The 18,230-nt window shown below is 43.5% G+C and overlaps 1 protein-coding gene across 5 annotated transcripts in view; it reads left to right on the forward strand.

Annotated features, from left to right (window-relative positions):
* LOC126106509 (luciferin sulfotransferase-like) overlaps positions 1–16,180 on the forward strand; it is a 128,036-nt gene extending 111,856 nt beyond the window's left edge. For 4 of the 5 annotated variants that reach the window (XM_049912830.1, XM_049912834.1, XM_049912832.1 and 1 more), the window contains exon 7: positions 15,768–16,180. In XM_049912830.1, the coding sequence (XP_049768787.1) occupies positions 15,768–16,076 (309 nt within the window). In that variant the 3' untranslated portion in view covers positions 16,077–16,180. The remainder of the gene's footprint in view (positions 1–15,767) is intronic. The other variant, XM_049912833.1, reaches the window with a different exon arrangement.
* The last annotated feature ends 2,050 nt before the right edge of the window (positions 16,181–18,230 follow it).

The raw sequence follows: 18,230 nt of genomic DNA on the forward strand, positions 1-18,230 counted from the left end.
CGCCGACAACTCGGCTGCCTGTAGACTAATCGCTGCTCAGAGCCACGTGTACAGTAGAGTACGTCCGAGAGAGATAGAGAGAGAGAGAGAGAGAATGTACAGCAGTGAACCAACCGTGTTCACAGTTCACCGAACCAACCCACACAGTATTTGTTTCCGCGATGTTTACCTCGTCTGTCACCGAGGCGGACACGTTCGCAACCAGACTTCAGCCACTGTGCGCAAGTCTACAGATCTCTGAAAGTATGCGTTTCTGGACCCATGTTTATTGGAATATGTTTCTTTTTTCATCACCTCGCAAAATATTCGACGCTTTTTTTTAACACCCAGCACAGTCATCTGGGAAAATCGGGTTTCCTGCCGGTAATCCGCGTCGCACCTACACGATATTTCAATCTCGTAACTCGCAATCTTCGTGCTCCCCGAGGCTGACTCCAGCGGTTTTTTTCTGGAGGGAGGCGAGCTGTTTCAGTGTTTCACTACGCTAGTCACACACTGCTTGTAACTAATTTGTTCTGTTGCGACTCTGTTTATTTCACTGTTTCGTTAGCAAGTGGGAAAAAGACGGGTGATATGTCTCCCTGTTCAGAATTTGTTTGTACTACATTTGGGGGGGACAGCTCCGGTAATTCGCCATAACGACCAAGCCACAGCTGCGTGGAACGGGTCCTGTGCATATTTATGTTTATGGTGGGGGCCGGCTGTCGCGTTATTTTCTGGCTGCCGACATTGTCTGCCGTTCGTTCTCGAAATGACGCTCCTCAGATACTTGATTTGCTCCCATGGAGTACAACCGTCTTCGTGCCCTTTGCTGGTTCTGCCGGGTCATTTACTCTGCCACCATTTCCAAAGTTATTTGCCATTGGGTGTTGCCTCCATTGGATCTTCAGGAGACGGAGAGGTGGATTTCAGGCGGATCTAAGCTGAGATCCCGTGTATCGGATGATGAGATTCTGTGTGCCCTTTATTTCGATGGATTTTTTTAATAACGTTATCTTGACATCATCCTAATTCATCAAATGTTCGGGACCAGCCGCACAGTCCATGACTGCAGCGCCTAAGACCGCTCGGCTAATCCCGCGCGGCCTAATTCATCGAATGAATTAGTTCCAATCGGTGTTCCGCTATAGTTGACTGGGAAGCCTGTTTGGGCCTGGTGTGCCGTTGGTGCTACATACAGCTGTTGTCAGCAGTGCTACAGTACCCACCACGCAAGCGTAAGTACGGAACCCGCTCCACTCTGGATTCAGCCTCAGGGAGCAGCTGATGGAGACTCCGAGCTTCCCGATAGAAATATCGTGCAAGTACGACGCGGATTAGCGACAGAAAACCCGGTTTTCCAAGATGACAACGCCTTGCCTCGGAAACCTGAAGATGTACCCCGTGTATTCTTTGGACGTGTCCGTGACGACACTGTAGATCAAGTTGCCTGATTTCTTTGAGTATTAACGAGGACTGTCCAGCGTGTCTACACGGAATGCTGTACCACTTGCAGTCACGTAACACGGCGTAGAAACACTCGTCGCAAAAAGAAATACTGCGACTGCATTTCTCACAGCGGCATACAAAACTGCACTTTAGTGGGCTAAACGACACAGAAAGCTGAGAGTATCTGACAGGTGGGGGGAGGGGGAGGGGGAGGAGTCGCTGTGTAGTGTGGTCCGACCAATCGAGCGCTCGCCTCTTTCCTTCAAACGATGTGACGTGTCGAGTGCACGGGTGCCTGAGGCCACAAGAGCTTATCACACGTTTGGGGAGGAGGGAAGGGTGGGGGGGGTTGAGGGTCAGTTCCGCTCTACGACTCGGGGTCTGCTCGGCCAGGTTACTGCCTACAGAGACCAGGGTGTTAGTTTCAACATCCTCGGTGACCAAGTGTTGCCCTTTCTTCGTAGGCTCACGGTGTGTGTGTGTGATGTGTGTGTGTGTGTGTGTGTGTGTGTGTGTGTGTGTGTGTGTGTGTGTCTGTTTCCACTGTCGACACCCAGTCCAGCCGTCCATCGTGGCTACAGTGGCATTCACAGGGCGGCACGCATGCGTTCCTGTCTCGATCAACACATGAGTACGCTGTCGCAACTGCACTCGCCCGCGAAGTTAGCTTCTCTCAATTTCATAGAAAATGTCTGGGACTATAAGGAATGGCGGAAGAGGTGTAGCACTAACCGTACCCGCAGTTTGGTAGGTCTGCAGGAACCAGCCATCAGTCAGTGGCTTCAGCCGGGTGCGGTGTACCTGAACAGACATTTGGACTCCCTGCCCCGCCGTATACATGCGGTGTTATGCGGTATCAGCGTGTTATTGCCTTCCACAGCCCACATTACGAAGTCAGAGTTCTGAGGTACCCCTTCTGTTCGAGCCACATTTGATTTCTTTATTTTCCAGTATTACGTTTCGCGTCTGCAGGTACCATCCAGCAGTCTGAACGCAGACCGCACACACTCGGGAGTAAGATTTCAGTGCCCACGCCGGCTGAAGGAGCCCGTGGAACGGATGGCGTTGCGGGTGAACGGCGGTGGTGTGAGGCGCTGTGGCTGGACACGAGAACAGCCTTTACGAGAGTAAGGAGAGCACAGTGGTTCTGGAGCGAAGCAAGAAAGGCTTCATAAATATTTGCTAATAACAGTAGATTCCTCCAAGGTATTGGGAGACGGTTACGGATAGTAAGTATTTTATTACAACAGTATTACTACGCCAGAGATCGATCATCTTAATAAATAAATGAATAATGTTGAAGCTAACGAAAATGTACGGACGGCTGCGAAGTATCACGAGTGTGTGTACGAGGTACAGGCTGCGCTCCACAGCCGCCGCTCCCGATCTACATAGCTCTGTTCTAAGACCATGCTCTCAGGAAATTATTAATTTTCAGTTAAATCACAATCAGCTTGTGTTTACTAAATAAGTACATCATAATAGTAACCAATTTTAACGTTATCCCGAATAATATAGCTTCCCACTGTAATGTCTCTTTCTGCTATAAATTATATGAGGATTCTATTAATTTCGTAAAGCTATCTTTCATAAAACCTCACAACAAACGATTACAAATAAGCAATATTATATTTGTTAGTTGCTAAATTAAACTTTAAATTCTGATTGAAAATGAGCGCCAGGCTCCCTACAAATAATATCAGATGCGTTAGTGTAGTAAAATTTATGCAGAGAGGCACCTGACCTATAATAAATTGTATCACTGAAAATAGTCACTTTATGATAAAATAAATCTTGTGATTTGATGCTAATTAATTTTGATAGTATTTTAAATAAGTTCTTCTGCTCCGGCTTCGTCGTATTTCCTGTGGAAATAACAAGTTTAAGTGCGCCGCGTAATGGCGGCCAACTTCCTCAGTGAAAGATGACCGCAGCTAGCTCCGCAGCAGGTGCAAAAAATGCTACACAAACTCTGGCGTTGTAACAAATCTGGCGTGGGTTCCTTAAATGATTCCTCTGCACTCCAGATTAGCTTATTATATTTTCGTAACTCTTTTACACATAAATTATGTTCTAGTAATTAAACGAGAGCAAGACAAAAGCTGTCGCAATACAATCGTACCTTCTGTACTCAAACAATAGCTAAGACACAAGAAAACATCACGAAACGACTAAGTTCATTGTCTTCCAGTCCTTTTATAATATAACAAAGATAACAGTGCTCAGTTCTTTAGTTTACACATATGATCTTATATCACAGAGAATAATGTCTGTTTTTCTATTATCAGAATCGATAAATTGTCTTTAAAGTTATTTCGTCACTTTGTCCGTATCACAATTAGGCATTAAAGTTCACACAACATAACGCATGTATAGTTCTTTTGTCGTTATTTATATTGTTCATGTCAAATATATGGAAAGGGACACTATACAACTTTATCACAGAATCACAGAAATTAGAATTGCACTTTACTGAGAAGCCGATGGCGCTGATACTGCTTTTGCGACTGACATAAACTTTGAGAGCTTCTCGGCAAAACAGGCAGAAAGAATCCTAGGAGTACAAGACGGCGCTCTAAGATAGTCCAAGGACGGATTGCCTCAGTCTCCGCAAAACGTGTATGGAAAAGCACGGTCAGTCATACTTAACATCTCTTACACTATCCTCTACGTACTCACTGGCTAAACTGCGGGTTTGTTACAACTTTGTGTGTGTGTGTGTGTGGGGGGGGGGGGGGGGTGGAGTGTGTGGGGGTGGTTCTTCCAAGCTTCATAATAACAGTTTCAGCGTTAATGTAAGGACCTTCGTTGGGCCACCGGCAGGGCAGAAACGCGTGTCTGAGAGTTCTGTTGCCTCCTTTTGTACGTGGCGTCACTATAAACATCTCTCCCACGTGTTGTTTACACTTCTACATCGATATGTACAGCTTTTAAACACGGACACACCTTAATGACACCGTTCCAGATAAGACCCGCGTTCATTACGCGATATCGCTGTGCAGTGCAGGCCGCCATATCGCTTGTTTATCCGACTGCAACGGCCATTAGGCAGCCATCGCGGATTAGCGTGAGAACTGCTTCGCTATCTCTAAACTTTTCCCACGTAAACTTCCCGATACCAAAGCGTCAGATTTTTTTTTTTTGCTGATACGATAAATTACGCAAAAAGAATATTTCGAAGTAATAAAAGCAAATGTGATTAATTTTATGAGAGTGAAAGCATGTGAGCTAACTGAACAGAAAGTATAAATATCTCGTTGGCTGAGGCCGTGGTCTGTCGTCTTGTAAATTGTTGCGAAGTTAGCACACGGCACCTGCTGTGACGAAACGACTGTATGTTTCTGCGCCGCGCAATAAAGTGAGAACTAAGATTATTATTGTCTTCTTAATTAATCAGTCCCTCCACCAACACATCCTGCAACCAAAGCTAAGTATTTCAGATTTATTTTAAACATTCCCGCCTCGAACACGGCCAGGTGGTAGTAAATGCTGTTCTTTTTCATTGCGAATCTCAGCTCTCTGTTCTCATTTTCATAAACGCATGGTCCCATTATTGGAACATTTCTTTCTCTCATGATCCATGCGATATCGTGGCTTCCTGCATCCTTTTCTAAGGAAACAATATCAATAGTCCCACTTCTTCTGTGCATCGCCGGAAAGGGACTGTTAGTGAGCTGCTGGCAAAAGGATGCAAAATGCGGTGGCCACGAAGAGACAGAGGAAGAAATGGTGTTGCAGTAATAGTAATCAAAGAACTTGCGAACGAAGTAATGAATGTGGAAAATGTGACAGGATAATTAAACTGAAGATAATAATGGGAGGAAATATTCTTGATGTAGTCCAGGTCTATGCTCCTCAAATAGAATGTGAAACATGCGAAAGAAGAGTTTATCACTAAACTGGAAGATGCTGTGACATCTAACAAGACTGTATTATAGGTGACTTCAGTGGTACAGCTGCGAATGATTGCAGAGGATATCAAACGTAGGAAGCCACGGAGAAGATCGCGGAAATGAGGAAGGTGAGTTATTACGATAATGAGGTATAAATGAATAATTAGTAACTGATGGTATAAGAAAAGAGACAATCACAAGTTTACCAGATACATTTATCCATAATAGATATATAATCATAAATGAAGGAATCAGAAGATGCCTCACAGGAGTGAAACTGATACCAAGAATTAATCTCAATGGAGACCATAGCCTATTGGTAGGGATAATGAAGGCATTCAGAAGAGTTACACAGGGACAAAAAGACAGGCAAAAATAAAGTGCTGGAAACGGGAAAGGTAGAGAAACCCAAGAGTTATATAGGGACAAGATTAAGAGAAGAGAAAGGATTTAGAGGAAGAATGGAAGAAGTAAATCAACAAAATTCAGACACAGACTTACTTCATGGTGGAATGAGAGAATTGCAGAAGCTGTCAAGAAGAAGAAGAGTAACACATGCAAAGAATGGTTCAAAAACAGAACGGAGCGTAACAGAGAGAAATGGATACGACTAAGCAGAGCAGCAAGGGATGGCTAAGTAGATGTCTTGCCAAAACTCACAAAAGAAATAGAATAGAATTTTAAGGATGTCAAGAAGATATTGTACCGCCTTTTAGTTAACAGAAGAAAGCAAAAGGAAATATTTCAAAGTCATAAACATCGAAGGAAAACCGTGTGGGAGGAGGAAGAATTCTTGGAAGTATGGGAATCATACTTTCAAAAACTGTATGAAGGGCAGGATGATACAAGTACACATGATAAAATAGAGGGGAACGAAAGAAATAACACCAGCTGCGAATATGAACAGTGATCCAATACTGTCAAATGTTTTTTATTCCAGTCTTTGATCACAATATCAATTCCTTTGACGATTACCGGTTTCAGTCAGTAATGACCATCTTCAGATCTACAATATAAAAATATATACACGTAGTGGGCAGTGCGTCTTTCAACACAATACACCATTACGTATCACAGTATACTATAATACAAACAGGGAAATGCACAGATATAATACGGTAAATCGTACCTGTTCTACACCATGTCCTAATGTGATAAGGCCGTAATGGCGTCGTCAAAACATATACATATAATCAGCACAGCATCGTCACATAGATCTAAAATAAGGTGCAGAATAGGCCACATCGTCCACACAGTCATTTTTGCAACTGGGTTTTGAAGTACAGTAGCTACCAGAAATATGTTTGCCTACATCCTACATAGGATGTCGCTACTGTGGGCTTAGATGTAGTGATCATTTACGTAAGAAACATAATCTGATAAAAACACATCAGGTAAAATACATGTAGCAGACTTTTAAACATTGATAACTATTATAGAAATCAATTGTGATACAGTAAAAGACAAATACAGTTACCCATATAAAATTATTAAAAGGAAATATATAAAGATAACAGGTCTGACACTTTTATGTTGAATTTGTGGTCAATCTATAAATTACCTATGAAAGATAAAATGACTATATGACAACTGAAGAAAAGACAGAGCAATTATCAGTGGCCTCTGTTGGGTCGGCCGCCAGGATGTTACGTAGGAGCGCAGCGATCGTAAGAACTTAATCACTAGAGGGCTTTACATGCATCGTGATATGTCTTCCACAGAAACGTTTATACAACGTATATAAAAGTGTCAGACCTGTTATCTGCAGCTGATAATCAGAAGCATGTACAGAAAATGCCTGAACTGCGTTATAATAGACTGCAGAAAATCCGAATGATCTATGGCGGACAGAGGGGTTCGGAATGGAAGTGTGTAAGTAGGCTGGGTATGAAAATCACTGGCTGTGCTGTGTGCAGTCTGTGGCTGGTTTGCATTGTTGTTTGGTATTGTAGTGTTGGGCAGCTGGATGTGAACAGCGCGTAGCGTTGTGCAGTTGGAGGTGAGCCGCCAGCAGTGGTGGATGTGGGGAGAGAGATGGCGGAGTTTTGAGAGCGGATGATCTGGACGTGTGTCCATCAGAGACAGTAAATTTGTAAGACTGGATGTCATGAACTGCTATATATTATGACCTTTGAACACTATTAAGGTAAATACATTGTTTGTTCTCTATCAAAACCTTTCATTTGCTAACTATGCCTATCAGTAGTTAGTGCCTTCAGTAGTTTGAATCTTTTATTTAGCTGGCAGTAGTGGCGCTCGCTGTATTGCAGTATTTAGAGTAACGAAGATTTTTGTGAGGTAAGTGATTTGTGAAAGGTATAGTTTAATGTTAGTCAGGGCCAGTCTTTTGTAGGGATTATTCAAAGTCAGATTGCGTTGCGCTAAAAATATTTTGTGTCAATTTAGTGATCATCAGAATAAGTAAAGAGAGAAATGTCTGAGTACGTTCAGTTCTGCTCAGCTGTTTGAAAAGCAAATAACGTAAGGGGTTTACCAGCATAGTAATTCACTAATTTTTCTAAGGGGACGTTTCACCTGTCGACCCTTGGCCGAGGATACCTCACTGGAATCTTCTGATTTTTTCTTGTAGTTTGTGTAATTAGTGTAGCTTTTGTTTATTGCTAGCGCGTAATTGTAGAGAGAATCTCCTTTGTAGCTGCAGTCTTTCATTGTTGTACAGTTAAACAGTTGTGGCATGCATGTAGATTTGCACCAAGTATTTCGCAGCTGCGCTTGCGATTAACTAGATATTATTTGCAGTAGTATGTTAATGTGTTTTCTTAGTTTTGCTCTTCAAATTGTGCTTCTCTGTGTTATCGTGTGAAATATTGTGACAATAATGGCGTGTGAAAAACGTAATACTAGGCTCCAAAGTAAACTGAGAAATGACAGTGAAGACGGAAGCAGTGTGTTAGCGACACCGTGTAATGAATTAATTAATGTTCAACAAAGTAATTTGGTAATTGTGCATAGGGAAATGGAGCGGGCGGCAAATAATGGTGTAGACAGTGAAACAATTAGTGAACAGGGAAGCATTATCGATCGATCGGTCGGCAACAGCTCGCCTCAGGAATCGGGAATGACAGGACACAATTTTGCAAATACTGCACATTCAGGTTTTGGGTCCTCACCGTTTTCTCAAATAACTCAATACACATTTTCTGCTTGTCAAAATGTGAATGTTGCCGGTGAAAATGCACTGCCAAAAAGCATAGAGAAACAGATGCCAGACAGTAATACATTATTATTGCAATTAATGCAGCAAATGAAACTAAATCAGAGACAAACACAGCAAAAGTTAGACACAATGGAACAAAATCAGAGACAAACACAGCAACAGCTTCAAAAGTTAGACTCAATGGAACAAACACTTGAACAAACACGTGGAGGTTTAACTTCCGAGTTACTTAAAATCGAATCGAAATGTCAAAAAGTCTGTAATGACGTAAGAACACAAATTTGTGAGCATTTCCAACCTATTTTTTCGCGTCATGAAAATGCATTACAGAATCACGAAGCAGCCATAAAAGAACTGCAAACTATTGTTCATGAAAATCACGACACCTTGCAAGCCAAAATTGAGTCAGTTGCATCTACCGATTCGGTTACGCAACTTGCAAAAACTCAGTAAAACTTAAAAGGACACAGTAGATACGATTTCAACACAAATGGACACTCTGAAACTTGGTTCAGAAAAACACACTGAAATCAGTTCACTATCGGAGAAAGTAGCCGAACCTTCGGATCAGTTCACTAACTTATCTACAAAGGTAGATGATGATCTGAATGACACAAGACCCGTAGCCTTCACTGACACAGAAGCGTGTGAACAAATTAGAAAATTCAAACAAAATCAAAATCAAAGCAATACACAGTACAAAAGAGAAATCCGGGAAGTACAAGATCAGTTGACGCAGGTAATACAAGAATTACATATTTCAGAGGAGACTCGCGCTCCAACACGGGAAGAGGGACATAGAAATACGGAACAGCCACAGACTGCACACTGAAACGTCCCCTTTGAACATTTATACAAGACTGACACACAATATTTTTAGCGCAACGCAATCTGACTATCAGAAATCCCTACAAAGGAATGGCCCTGACTAAAATTAAGCTGCACCTTTCACAAATCACTTACCTCACCAAAAATCTTCGTTACTCGAACTACTGCAATACAGCGAACGCCCCTACTGCCAGCTAAATAAAAGATTCAAACTACTGAAGGCACTAACTACTGATAGGCATAGTTAGCAAATGAAAGATTTTAATAGAGAACAAACAATGTATTTACCTTAATAATCATAATATATATGCCATCCAGTCTTACAAATTTCAAATCTCAGCCATTTCTCTCCCCACATCCACCACTGCTGGCGGCTCACCTCCAACTGCGCAACGCTACGCGCTGTTCACATCCAGCTGCCGCTGCCCAACACTACAATGGCAGACAACAATGCAAACTAGCCACAGACTGCACACAGCACAGCCAGTGATTTTCATACCGAGCGCTACGTAACGTTGCCGATAAGAAAACATAAACAGCCTACTTGCAACACAACACAGCCAGTGATTTTCATACCGAGCGCTACGTGGCGTTACCAATATAAAAACCTAAACAGCCTACTTACAAGTGTGCTCTCACGAGCGCATCTTAATATAGTCGTGGACAACTTCATAATGAAAGTTCAGCAAGGGTCAAAAGCAGATGATATGAAAATCGTAGCCTGTGCAGATCATGTCATGATTTGGGAAGAAAATGGGCAGAAATTGGAAGAACAAATAAATACCTAACAGAGAGTAATTGAGGAAGCAGGCATCGATATAAGCTTAACAAAAAGTGAAATAATGAAAATGAAAAGTAAAAATAAGGATCAATTTTCTATGGAAAATTATTAAAGAAGTAAATGGTTTCAGGTATGTAGGAAGTAAATTAACTAAGAAAGGAAACATCAGGGACGAAACTTCTGAGTAAACAGAAAACTCTTCCATATTTTGTTATTGTGTCTCGGACGTAATTAGAAATTGTAAAATACAAGATCACGATTTACAAGTCATATTATTTGTTAATTTTGATCTGTGGGTCAGAATGTTGGATTTGGACAAAGAAAGGCCTGAGCGGAATACGGGGAACACAGATACACTGTCTGCAAGGCATCCTGGGTAATACGAGAAGGGACAGGATAAGGACGAAACACCCTGCACATGGAGATGGAGCCCCTAAAATGAACTGTGGAGAGTAACAGGTTTAAGTGGTTGGTCACACTGAACTAAGACTTCCGAAGAGAGCCCTAGAATGGATAGAATCTGGCCGAAGACTAATTGGAAGACTGCGAACAAGATGGAAGGACCAGATGATGGATGGTGGGAACCGAAGAGGACTGTAATGGCGGGAGATGATAAGTGCTAGATCGTGGGAGAAAAGAGGAGCCTGGAAGAGGCCCTGTGAAAGACCTGCACAAGCAGAAACGTCTTGAGAGAGAGGAAATTTGTAAATTTATCTTATGTAAACAAATAAGTATCTGATACTTCCGTACTATTGTCTGATATTAATAACTCTTGTTGTTGTTGTTGTTGTGGTCTTCAGTCCTGAGACTGGTTTGATGCAGCTCTCCATGCTACATACAGTAGAGCTGCATGTCCTCGGGAAAAATTACGGCTGTAGATAACTCTTGTATCGACAAAAAGCAATTTTAAAGGAAACTGAAAGCCTTATAACAACGTCGATGAGGGCAAATATTCACTCAGGCACATCCCGCACTCTCTAAAAGACAAGCTTTAGAACGAAAAATGCGCATGTACCAGGAACATCATCACTAATCCTCTGTATCACAAAAATGTGAGATTGTGGTTGCGCCTTGATGCAAAACACTTTTTTTATTTATTTATTTCCAAACTTGTTTCAGTGACAATACGCCGTCGTCAGTGGATTCTTTAATTTTGAAACAAGCAGAAATAGCACACTTATAAACATTGTAAAAATTAGTACATGTGTACTGTTTGATTCCAAATTATTGTGTTTCTGTGAATAGTTTCTAGTCATTTGTTTGGCAGGTACTTTTCGTGGTAAAAAGTACATAAAATTAGAAGACACTGATTGAGTAGGAGCAGTAGCACTGAAAAGATAGCAAAGAATGCCCAAATAGTCAAGGAAGAGTATAAATACAAATCCAGGAGTTATTATTCAGTAAGCTGAGAAAAAGAGGTTCGCTGATAGTAGAAAGTAAGAAATAATAATGTACAAAGCATTCTAGGATTTGTTGCCGCGTCCGCTCAGGGTGAATCCTCGAGCTTTGGTCGTTTACCTCCATCGTCTTCGTCAGTATCAACTGACTGAGGTGGCCACATATGGCCGGTAGACGGTATGTAACTGGTCGGTTACCTCATCACAGATGTGTCAACGGCGCCCGTCATAGCGTAAACACTGCGGCGAATGTCTTTGCGCCTTCTCTGCATCGAGAGCTCGCTTCCACGTACTGCTGAGATTGTGTCCGCTGTCACAGTTGAAGTTCTTCTCACACGTTTTTCTTTCTACAGAGGCTCGAACGGAGACACCTGTGCGTGAAGTCAGCACAGCTGTTGGGAAACCTGTGAAGTGTCGACGTCACCAGTGAGACATGATTAAGAGCTCAGTTATTTATTCACAGTGTCTAGAAGCCGTCGTTCCTCTGCTGCAGTCTCGGCTGTCGCTAGTCCAGGTGCGTGTTGTCGTCCAGCTCAGCGTCTGCACGCCCTGGAGGTGATGACGTCAGCGACCTCGGAGGCGCGGCGGCTGTCCCGGCTGAAGTGGTTCCCGCGCCGGCTGTGGAGTGTACCCGGTCACACTCGGGATTCTACGATGACCTCTATGACCCATCTGCGATGTACCGGGTGTCGGTAGTCGTGCGGTCGGTTGATCTTCTCCCTGCCACTGGTAGGTTTCAGCACCCGATGGCGCCTAAGTGTAGAACGGGCATCTGGACCCGAAGAGCCCCTGTCGCTGGCTTCTGAGTTCAAGTCCGGTATTGGTAGCACTCTGAGTTGTGATCGGCGTAGATCCCTCAGAGTTTTTGGTGGGTCACGTCGTCCATAAACAGCTCTTTTCGTTTTATCCGAGGCATGTTCGATAGCGTTCATATCTGAAGAACATGCTGACCAGTGTAGTCGAGCGCTGTCGTTATCCTGTAGGAAGTCATTCACAAGATGTGCACGATGGGGGCGCGAATTTTCGTCCGTGAAGACGAATGCCTCGTCAATATGCTGCCGGTATGGTTGCACTATCGGTCAGTGGATGACATTCACGTATCGTACAGCCGTTACGGCGCCTTCCATGACCACCAGCGGCGTACGTCGGCCCCACATAATGCCAGCCCAAAACAGCAGGGTACCTCCACCTTGCTGCACTCGCTGAACAGTGTGCCTAAGGCGTTGAGCCTGACCAGGTTGCTTCCAAACACGTCTCCGACGATTATCTGGTTCAAGGCATATGCGACACGTTCTCTTCACCAGTGGGAACGTGATTATAGTCCTGAGCGCTCCATTCGGCATGTTGTTGGACCCATCTGTACCCCGATGCATGGTGTCGTCGTTGCGAAGATGGACCTCGCCATGGACGTCTGGAGTGAAGTTGCGCATCATTAAGCCTATTGTGCACAGTTTGAATCGTAACACGACGTCCTGTGGCTGCACGAAAAGCGTTATTCAACATGGTGGCGTTGCTGTCAGGGTTCCTCCGAGCCATAATTCGTAGGTAGCGGTCATTCTTGCAGTAGTAGCCCTTAGGCGGCCTGAGCGAGCCATGTCATCCACAGTTCCTGTCTCTCTGTATCTCCTCCATGTCAAAAAAACATCGCTTTGGTTCACTCAGTGACGCCTGGACACTTCCCTTGTTGAGAGCCCTTCCTGGCACAAAGTTACAATGCGGACGCGATCGAACCGCGGTATTGACCGTCTAACCATGGTTGAACTACAGACAACACGAGCCGTGTACCTCCTACCTGGTGGAATGACTGGAACTGATCGGCTGTCGGACCCCCTCCGTCTAATTGGTGCTGCTCGTGCATGGTAATTTACATCTTTGGGCGGGTTTAGTGACACCTCTGAACAGTCAAAGGGGCTGTGTCTGTGATACAGTCAACGTCTATCTTCAGGAGTTCAAATGCAGTCAGTAGTACAGAATATAGGAAGATATCAACGATTCAGGTGGCTGAGGATGGAACTCGGTATAAAGGCATTCAGTTGTGTGCTATGTTACTATGAGGGTACGTGTCTTTACTGCAGCTGGCAAACAGACACCGTTAGTGACAGAGCGTGTTGCATGCATAAGCCGTGATTCTGGAACAGGCACAAGGGGAACAGTTCTCGTGTGATAAAATAGGAAAAATCGGCTCATACAAGGAAATGAGCCTCTCTAATTGTCAAATTGCCAAGAAGTTGATTGAAATACAGTGATTGATAATTTCGTTAGATTCGTAGTACAATATGGACAGAACACAAAATATGGGCAAAGTAGAAAATTATCTGAGGCACAGAAAGGGTTACTCTGGGCAGAGGGACGGCCGCAAACCGTTATTCTTCTCAACTTGTTGCTGATTTGCAGTTGCCATTAACTGCCAGACGTGCACTGAAAATTTTGTCAAATAACAAACGTCTTATATTCCAGAAGTGACTGCAGAAACTGCTCTTACAACCAGACATAAACAGGCTAGACTGGATTTTGCTGAATCGCATAAAGTGATCTTCAGTGATGAGAAGAAGCTTACTGTAGATGCGCAGGATGGATTTCAGTATTACTGACATCGACTGAGAACAGAGCAGCAGGTAAGAACGAGCAGAAATTTTGATGGTGTAGGTGTGATGATTCGGACAGATTTCTGCGTTGGAGCTAAATCACGCACTGCTTGGCTGAACGCTAGAACGAACTCCAACATGTACACCGAGGTGCTAGAGACACTACTGATCAGAATATTTGTGGACCTAGGGGACAAAAGTCTAATGTTTCAACAAGATAGTGCCTCTGTGTATGTTTCTGCTGCAATCAAAAAGTGGTCTGAAGATAAAGATATCGATGTCTTGCCGTGGCCTGCACATAGCTCGAATTTGAACCCCATGAAGCAGTTAGTGAGTTGATGAGAGCGATACGAGAAGAGTGGGAGACAATTTCGTTGCAAGAAGTACAAAACTCCTACAAAATCAACGCCGAAGATTTCTGAGGTAATTAGGAAGTACTAGCAATGCAAGAGCATCTACATCTACATACATACTCCGCAATCCACCATACGGTGCGTGGCGGAGGGTACCTCGTACCACAACTAGCATCTACTCTCCCTGTTCCACTCCCAAACGGAACGAGGGGAAAATGACTGCCTATATGCCTTTGTACGAGCCCTAATCTCCCTTATCTTATCTTTGTGGTCTTTCCGCAAAATGTAAGAAGGCGGCAGTAAAATTGTGCTGCACTCAAGCTCAAATGCTGGTTCTCTAAATTTCCTCAGTAGCGATTCACTAAAAGAACGCCTCCTTTCCTCCAGAGACTCCCACCCGAGTTCCTGAAGCATTTCCGTAACACTCACGTCATGATCAAACCTACCAGTAACAAATCTAGCAGCCCGCCTCTGAATTCCTTTTATGTCCTCCCTCAATCCGACCTGATAGGGATCCCAAACGCTCGAGCTGTACTCAAGATTAGGTCGTATTAGTGTTTTATAAGCGGTCTCCTTAGCAGATGAACCACATCTTCCCAAAATTCTACCAATGAACCGAAGACGACTATCCGCCTTCCCCACAACTGCCATGCTTGTTCCACTTCATATCGATCTGCAATGTTACGCCCCAATATTTAATCGACGTGCCTGTGTCAAGTGCTACACTACTAGTGGAGTATTCAAACATAACGGGATTCTTTTTCCTACGCATCTGCATTAATTTACATTTATCTATATTTGGAGTTAGCTACCATTCTTTACACCAATCACAAATCCTGTCCAAGTCATCTTACAATCACTCAACGACGACACCTTCCCGTACACCACAGCATCATTGCTATCCACCCTATCCAAAAGATCATTTATGTAGATAGAAAACAACAGCGGACCTACCACACTTCCCAGGGGCACTCCAGATGATACCCTCACCTCCGATGAACACTCACCATCGAGGACAACGCACTGGGCACATCAGAACAGTGAGTTCTCTTATACCAATTTCCATCCAGAAAATGCAAAGGTTTTATTTTGTTACTTGTGCTATGAAAGTAACTATGTAATTCCGTCTCGATTGTTTATCTCTTATATGTATTTACCAATTTCACAATAAGTTCGATACATACATGTTTCAGATATTGTACTATTACTTTCGTGGAATCCTGTCTTTATAATGATTTCCACTACTGGAAATGGACCTACAATGGAGCCTTGAGGTACACACGGTGAAGCTAGAGTCAACAGCAGTTGTTGTCTGTCTGCGCAGGACCTGGGCGCCGTGATCCGGAAGACGGCCGCCTTCTTGGACAAGGAGGTGACGGAGGAGCAGGTGCGGCAGCTGGAGCATCACCTGAGCTTCAGCAGCATGAGGGACAACCCGGCCACCAACTACGGCGGCGTCGTCGAGGCGTCGCGGCAGCGGCTGCGCCTGCCGCCGGCGCCGGGCGGCCTCAGCTTCATGCGCGAGGGGCAGGTGGGCGCCTCCAGGAGGCGCATGTCGCCCGAGATGGACCGCCGCTTCGACCAGTGGATCCGCGAGCACGTGCGCGGCACCGACTACTCGGGGCCCCTCTGAGGCCCACCTGGGGGAGGGAAGCTGCCGCCACACTGGTCCTCCAGTGGGGCTCTGAGTCCCACCTGGTGGCACGGCACCGCAGCCACTGGGGGAGGGAAGCTACCGCCACACTGGTCCTCCAGTGGGGCCAATGCGTGTGAAATATCCTCGCTATTCTTGGTGCATCGGATTACGTTAAGAACTCAGTCTTTAGCTAGTAACCCACTCAGTCCCAGTATGGAACAAACGACAGTCACCACGCTGACAGATGTGGTGTCGATGTGTGGAATGTTGGTGGTCCCCTGACGGAACATAAACAACTCGGTCAACTTTCGAATGTCCATTATAATTATCCGTGTGTGGTTTGAGGTTTTCGGGCGCTAAACAGCGTAGTCATCAGCGCCCATATAATTATCCGGGCTCTTATGCCGTGGTCGGTTGATGAATTCTGTGCCAATTCCCAACTTTCGAATGTCGAGACACCGCTTGTGTGCACCACCGAGTCTCTGGCTACCACGTGGGGGACATTTTCAAATCGTGATGCCAATACAGGTGCAGTCTCGGTGCAACCGATGTCAGTGGCCAAATGTAAAGACTTCGGACGACGGTCAGCAGAATTCAGATAAGTTTAGTTTCTTCGGTCGAATCAGGCGACGTTTACGTATGCAAAATATGGATTGTGAGAAATTTATTTAGTACTTGAAAGAAGGAATTTGTGGAGTACGATAAATATAATAACAGGGATATATCCCGGAATTTATTGTCTGAAACCAACAGTTTTGAGCAAGTTAAAAATGTAATAATAATTACTTGAACGTTACCTTACATTACGTTATGCATTTTCTGAGTTTCACAAGGCGTTTCACCCTCATGTCTACACTTTATGCAGCGTGTCATCTGCAACACAGCCAAACTTGTACCGGTAATTTTACGCTTAGTTTATCACCTCAAATAAATTATGTGGTTAACAAAGGAAGGTGGCATATGTTAATTTTGCCGTTTAAAGTTAATGTACCTGATTTTTTTCGGCTGTGGTATGTGGGAATTAGCTTGTAACTTAAGGGGCTCCGGAACGCCGTATACTTGCAATGTTAAAATAACGCTTATAAATTACATCTTTCTTCACAAAGTATTTGAGGTAGGAAGTTGAACTTTTTACAGATTATTTATTGGAATATGGGCTACAACTTAACACAGGGATTTTACAAAATTTTAGTTCACATATTAAAGATGATTTTTTGTTCAATTGTAATGAAAATTCACAACATTTTTTGCAATTTTTTATTTATATATTCAAAAGTATACAGTTTTTTGGAAAAAGGCTGTGTTAAATTATGCAGAAGGTACTGTATAACATTTACTGAAAGTTTGAAACAAATATGTTTGGAAGGTCCTTAGAAAACATATAATTAGTATGAGAAAATAAAAGTTTTGGGAATCGAGCGACAAAGATTGGATTAACTTTTTAGTGCATTCCAGGTCCATAGGATGGATTATCTTCATCCTCTGCAAACTCCTCCTCCAGCTTCCTCTTGTTCCTCCTCCTGTTTACTCTTGCTTGTATTTCTAGACTCTTTACAGCCCTGTCTGCAGCCCGAAGGAGTTCCTTGTCTAAAGCAAGCATCGCTCGTACCATGTTAGAACCTATCTTCATTCCCATATTTCTAAATACCTTGCACCTTACAATGTTGCCATCATTGAAAGTCGCAACAGCATCATACACACCAAAGTGAAGTGTTTCTATTCCAACAAATACAGTCTTGCGGATTCTCGACCATATAACACTATTTACACTTTCATTGGGGTTTTGAGTTTTTCCGTGAATACACTTTTTCAACAGTTCAGGTGCTGCTAAGTTTCTGAAAATAGGTTTTATCACCTCCATTATTGTACGAGCCAGACTATGCTTATGAGTGTACACTTCACCAATTAGCAATCCTTTGTTATATTTACACCAACTGTCTTCTTCTTTGGGACACATGCTATGTTGGGGATTTTCATCGGTTGAAGAAGTATGAAAAAAAAGAGCCCAAAGAGCCTTCTTCATTTCGTCGACACTTTGTGTATTTTGCCTAATAGCCTTTACTTTTACTCATTATTATACTTCAACAAAACAGAGACTCAAGAAACTGAATTAATTACGAATATTTTCGAGATAACGACAGAGTAAATAAA

This window comes from Schistocerca cancellata, chromosome 10 (genome assembly GCF_023864275.1).
Source record: "Schistocerca cancellata isolate TAMUIC-IGC-003103 chromosome 10, iqSchCanc2.1, whole genome shotgun sequence".
Lineage (NCBI taxonomy): Eukaryota > Metazoa > Arthropoda > Insecta > Orthoptera > Acrididae > Schistocerca > Schistocerca cancellata.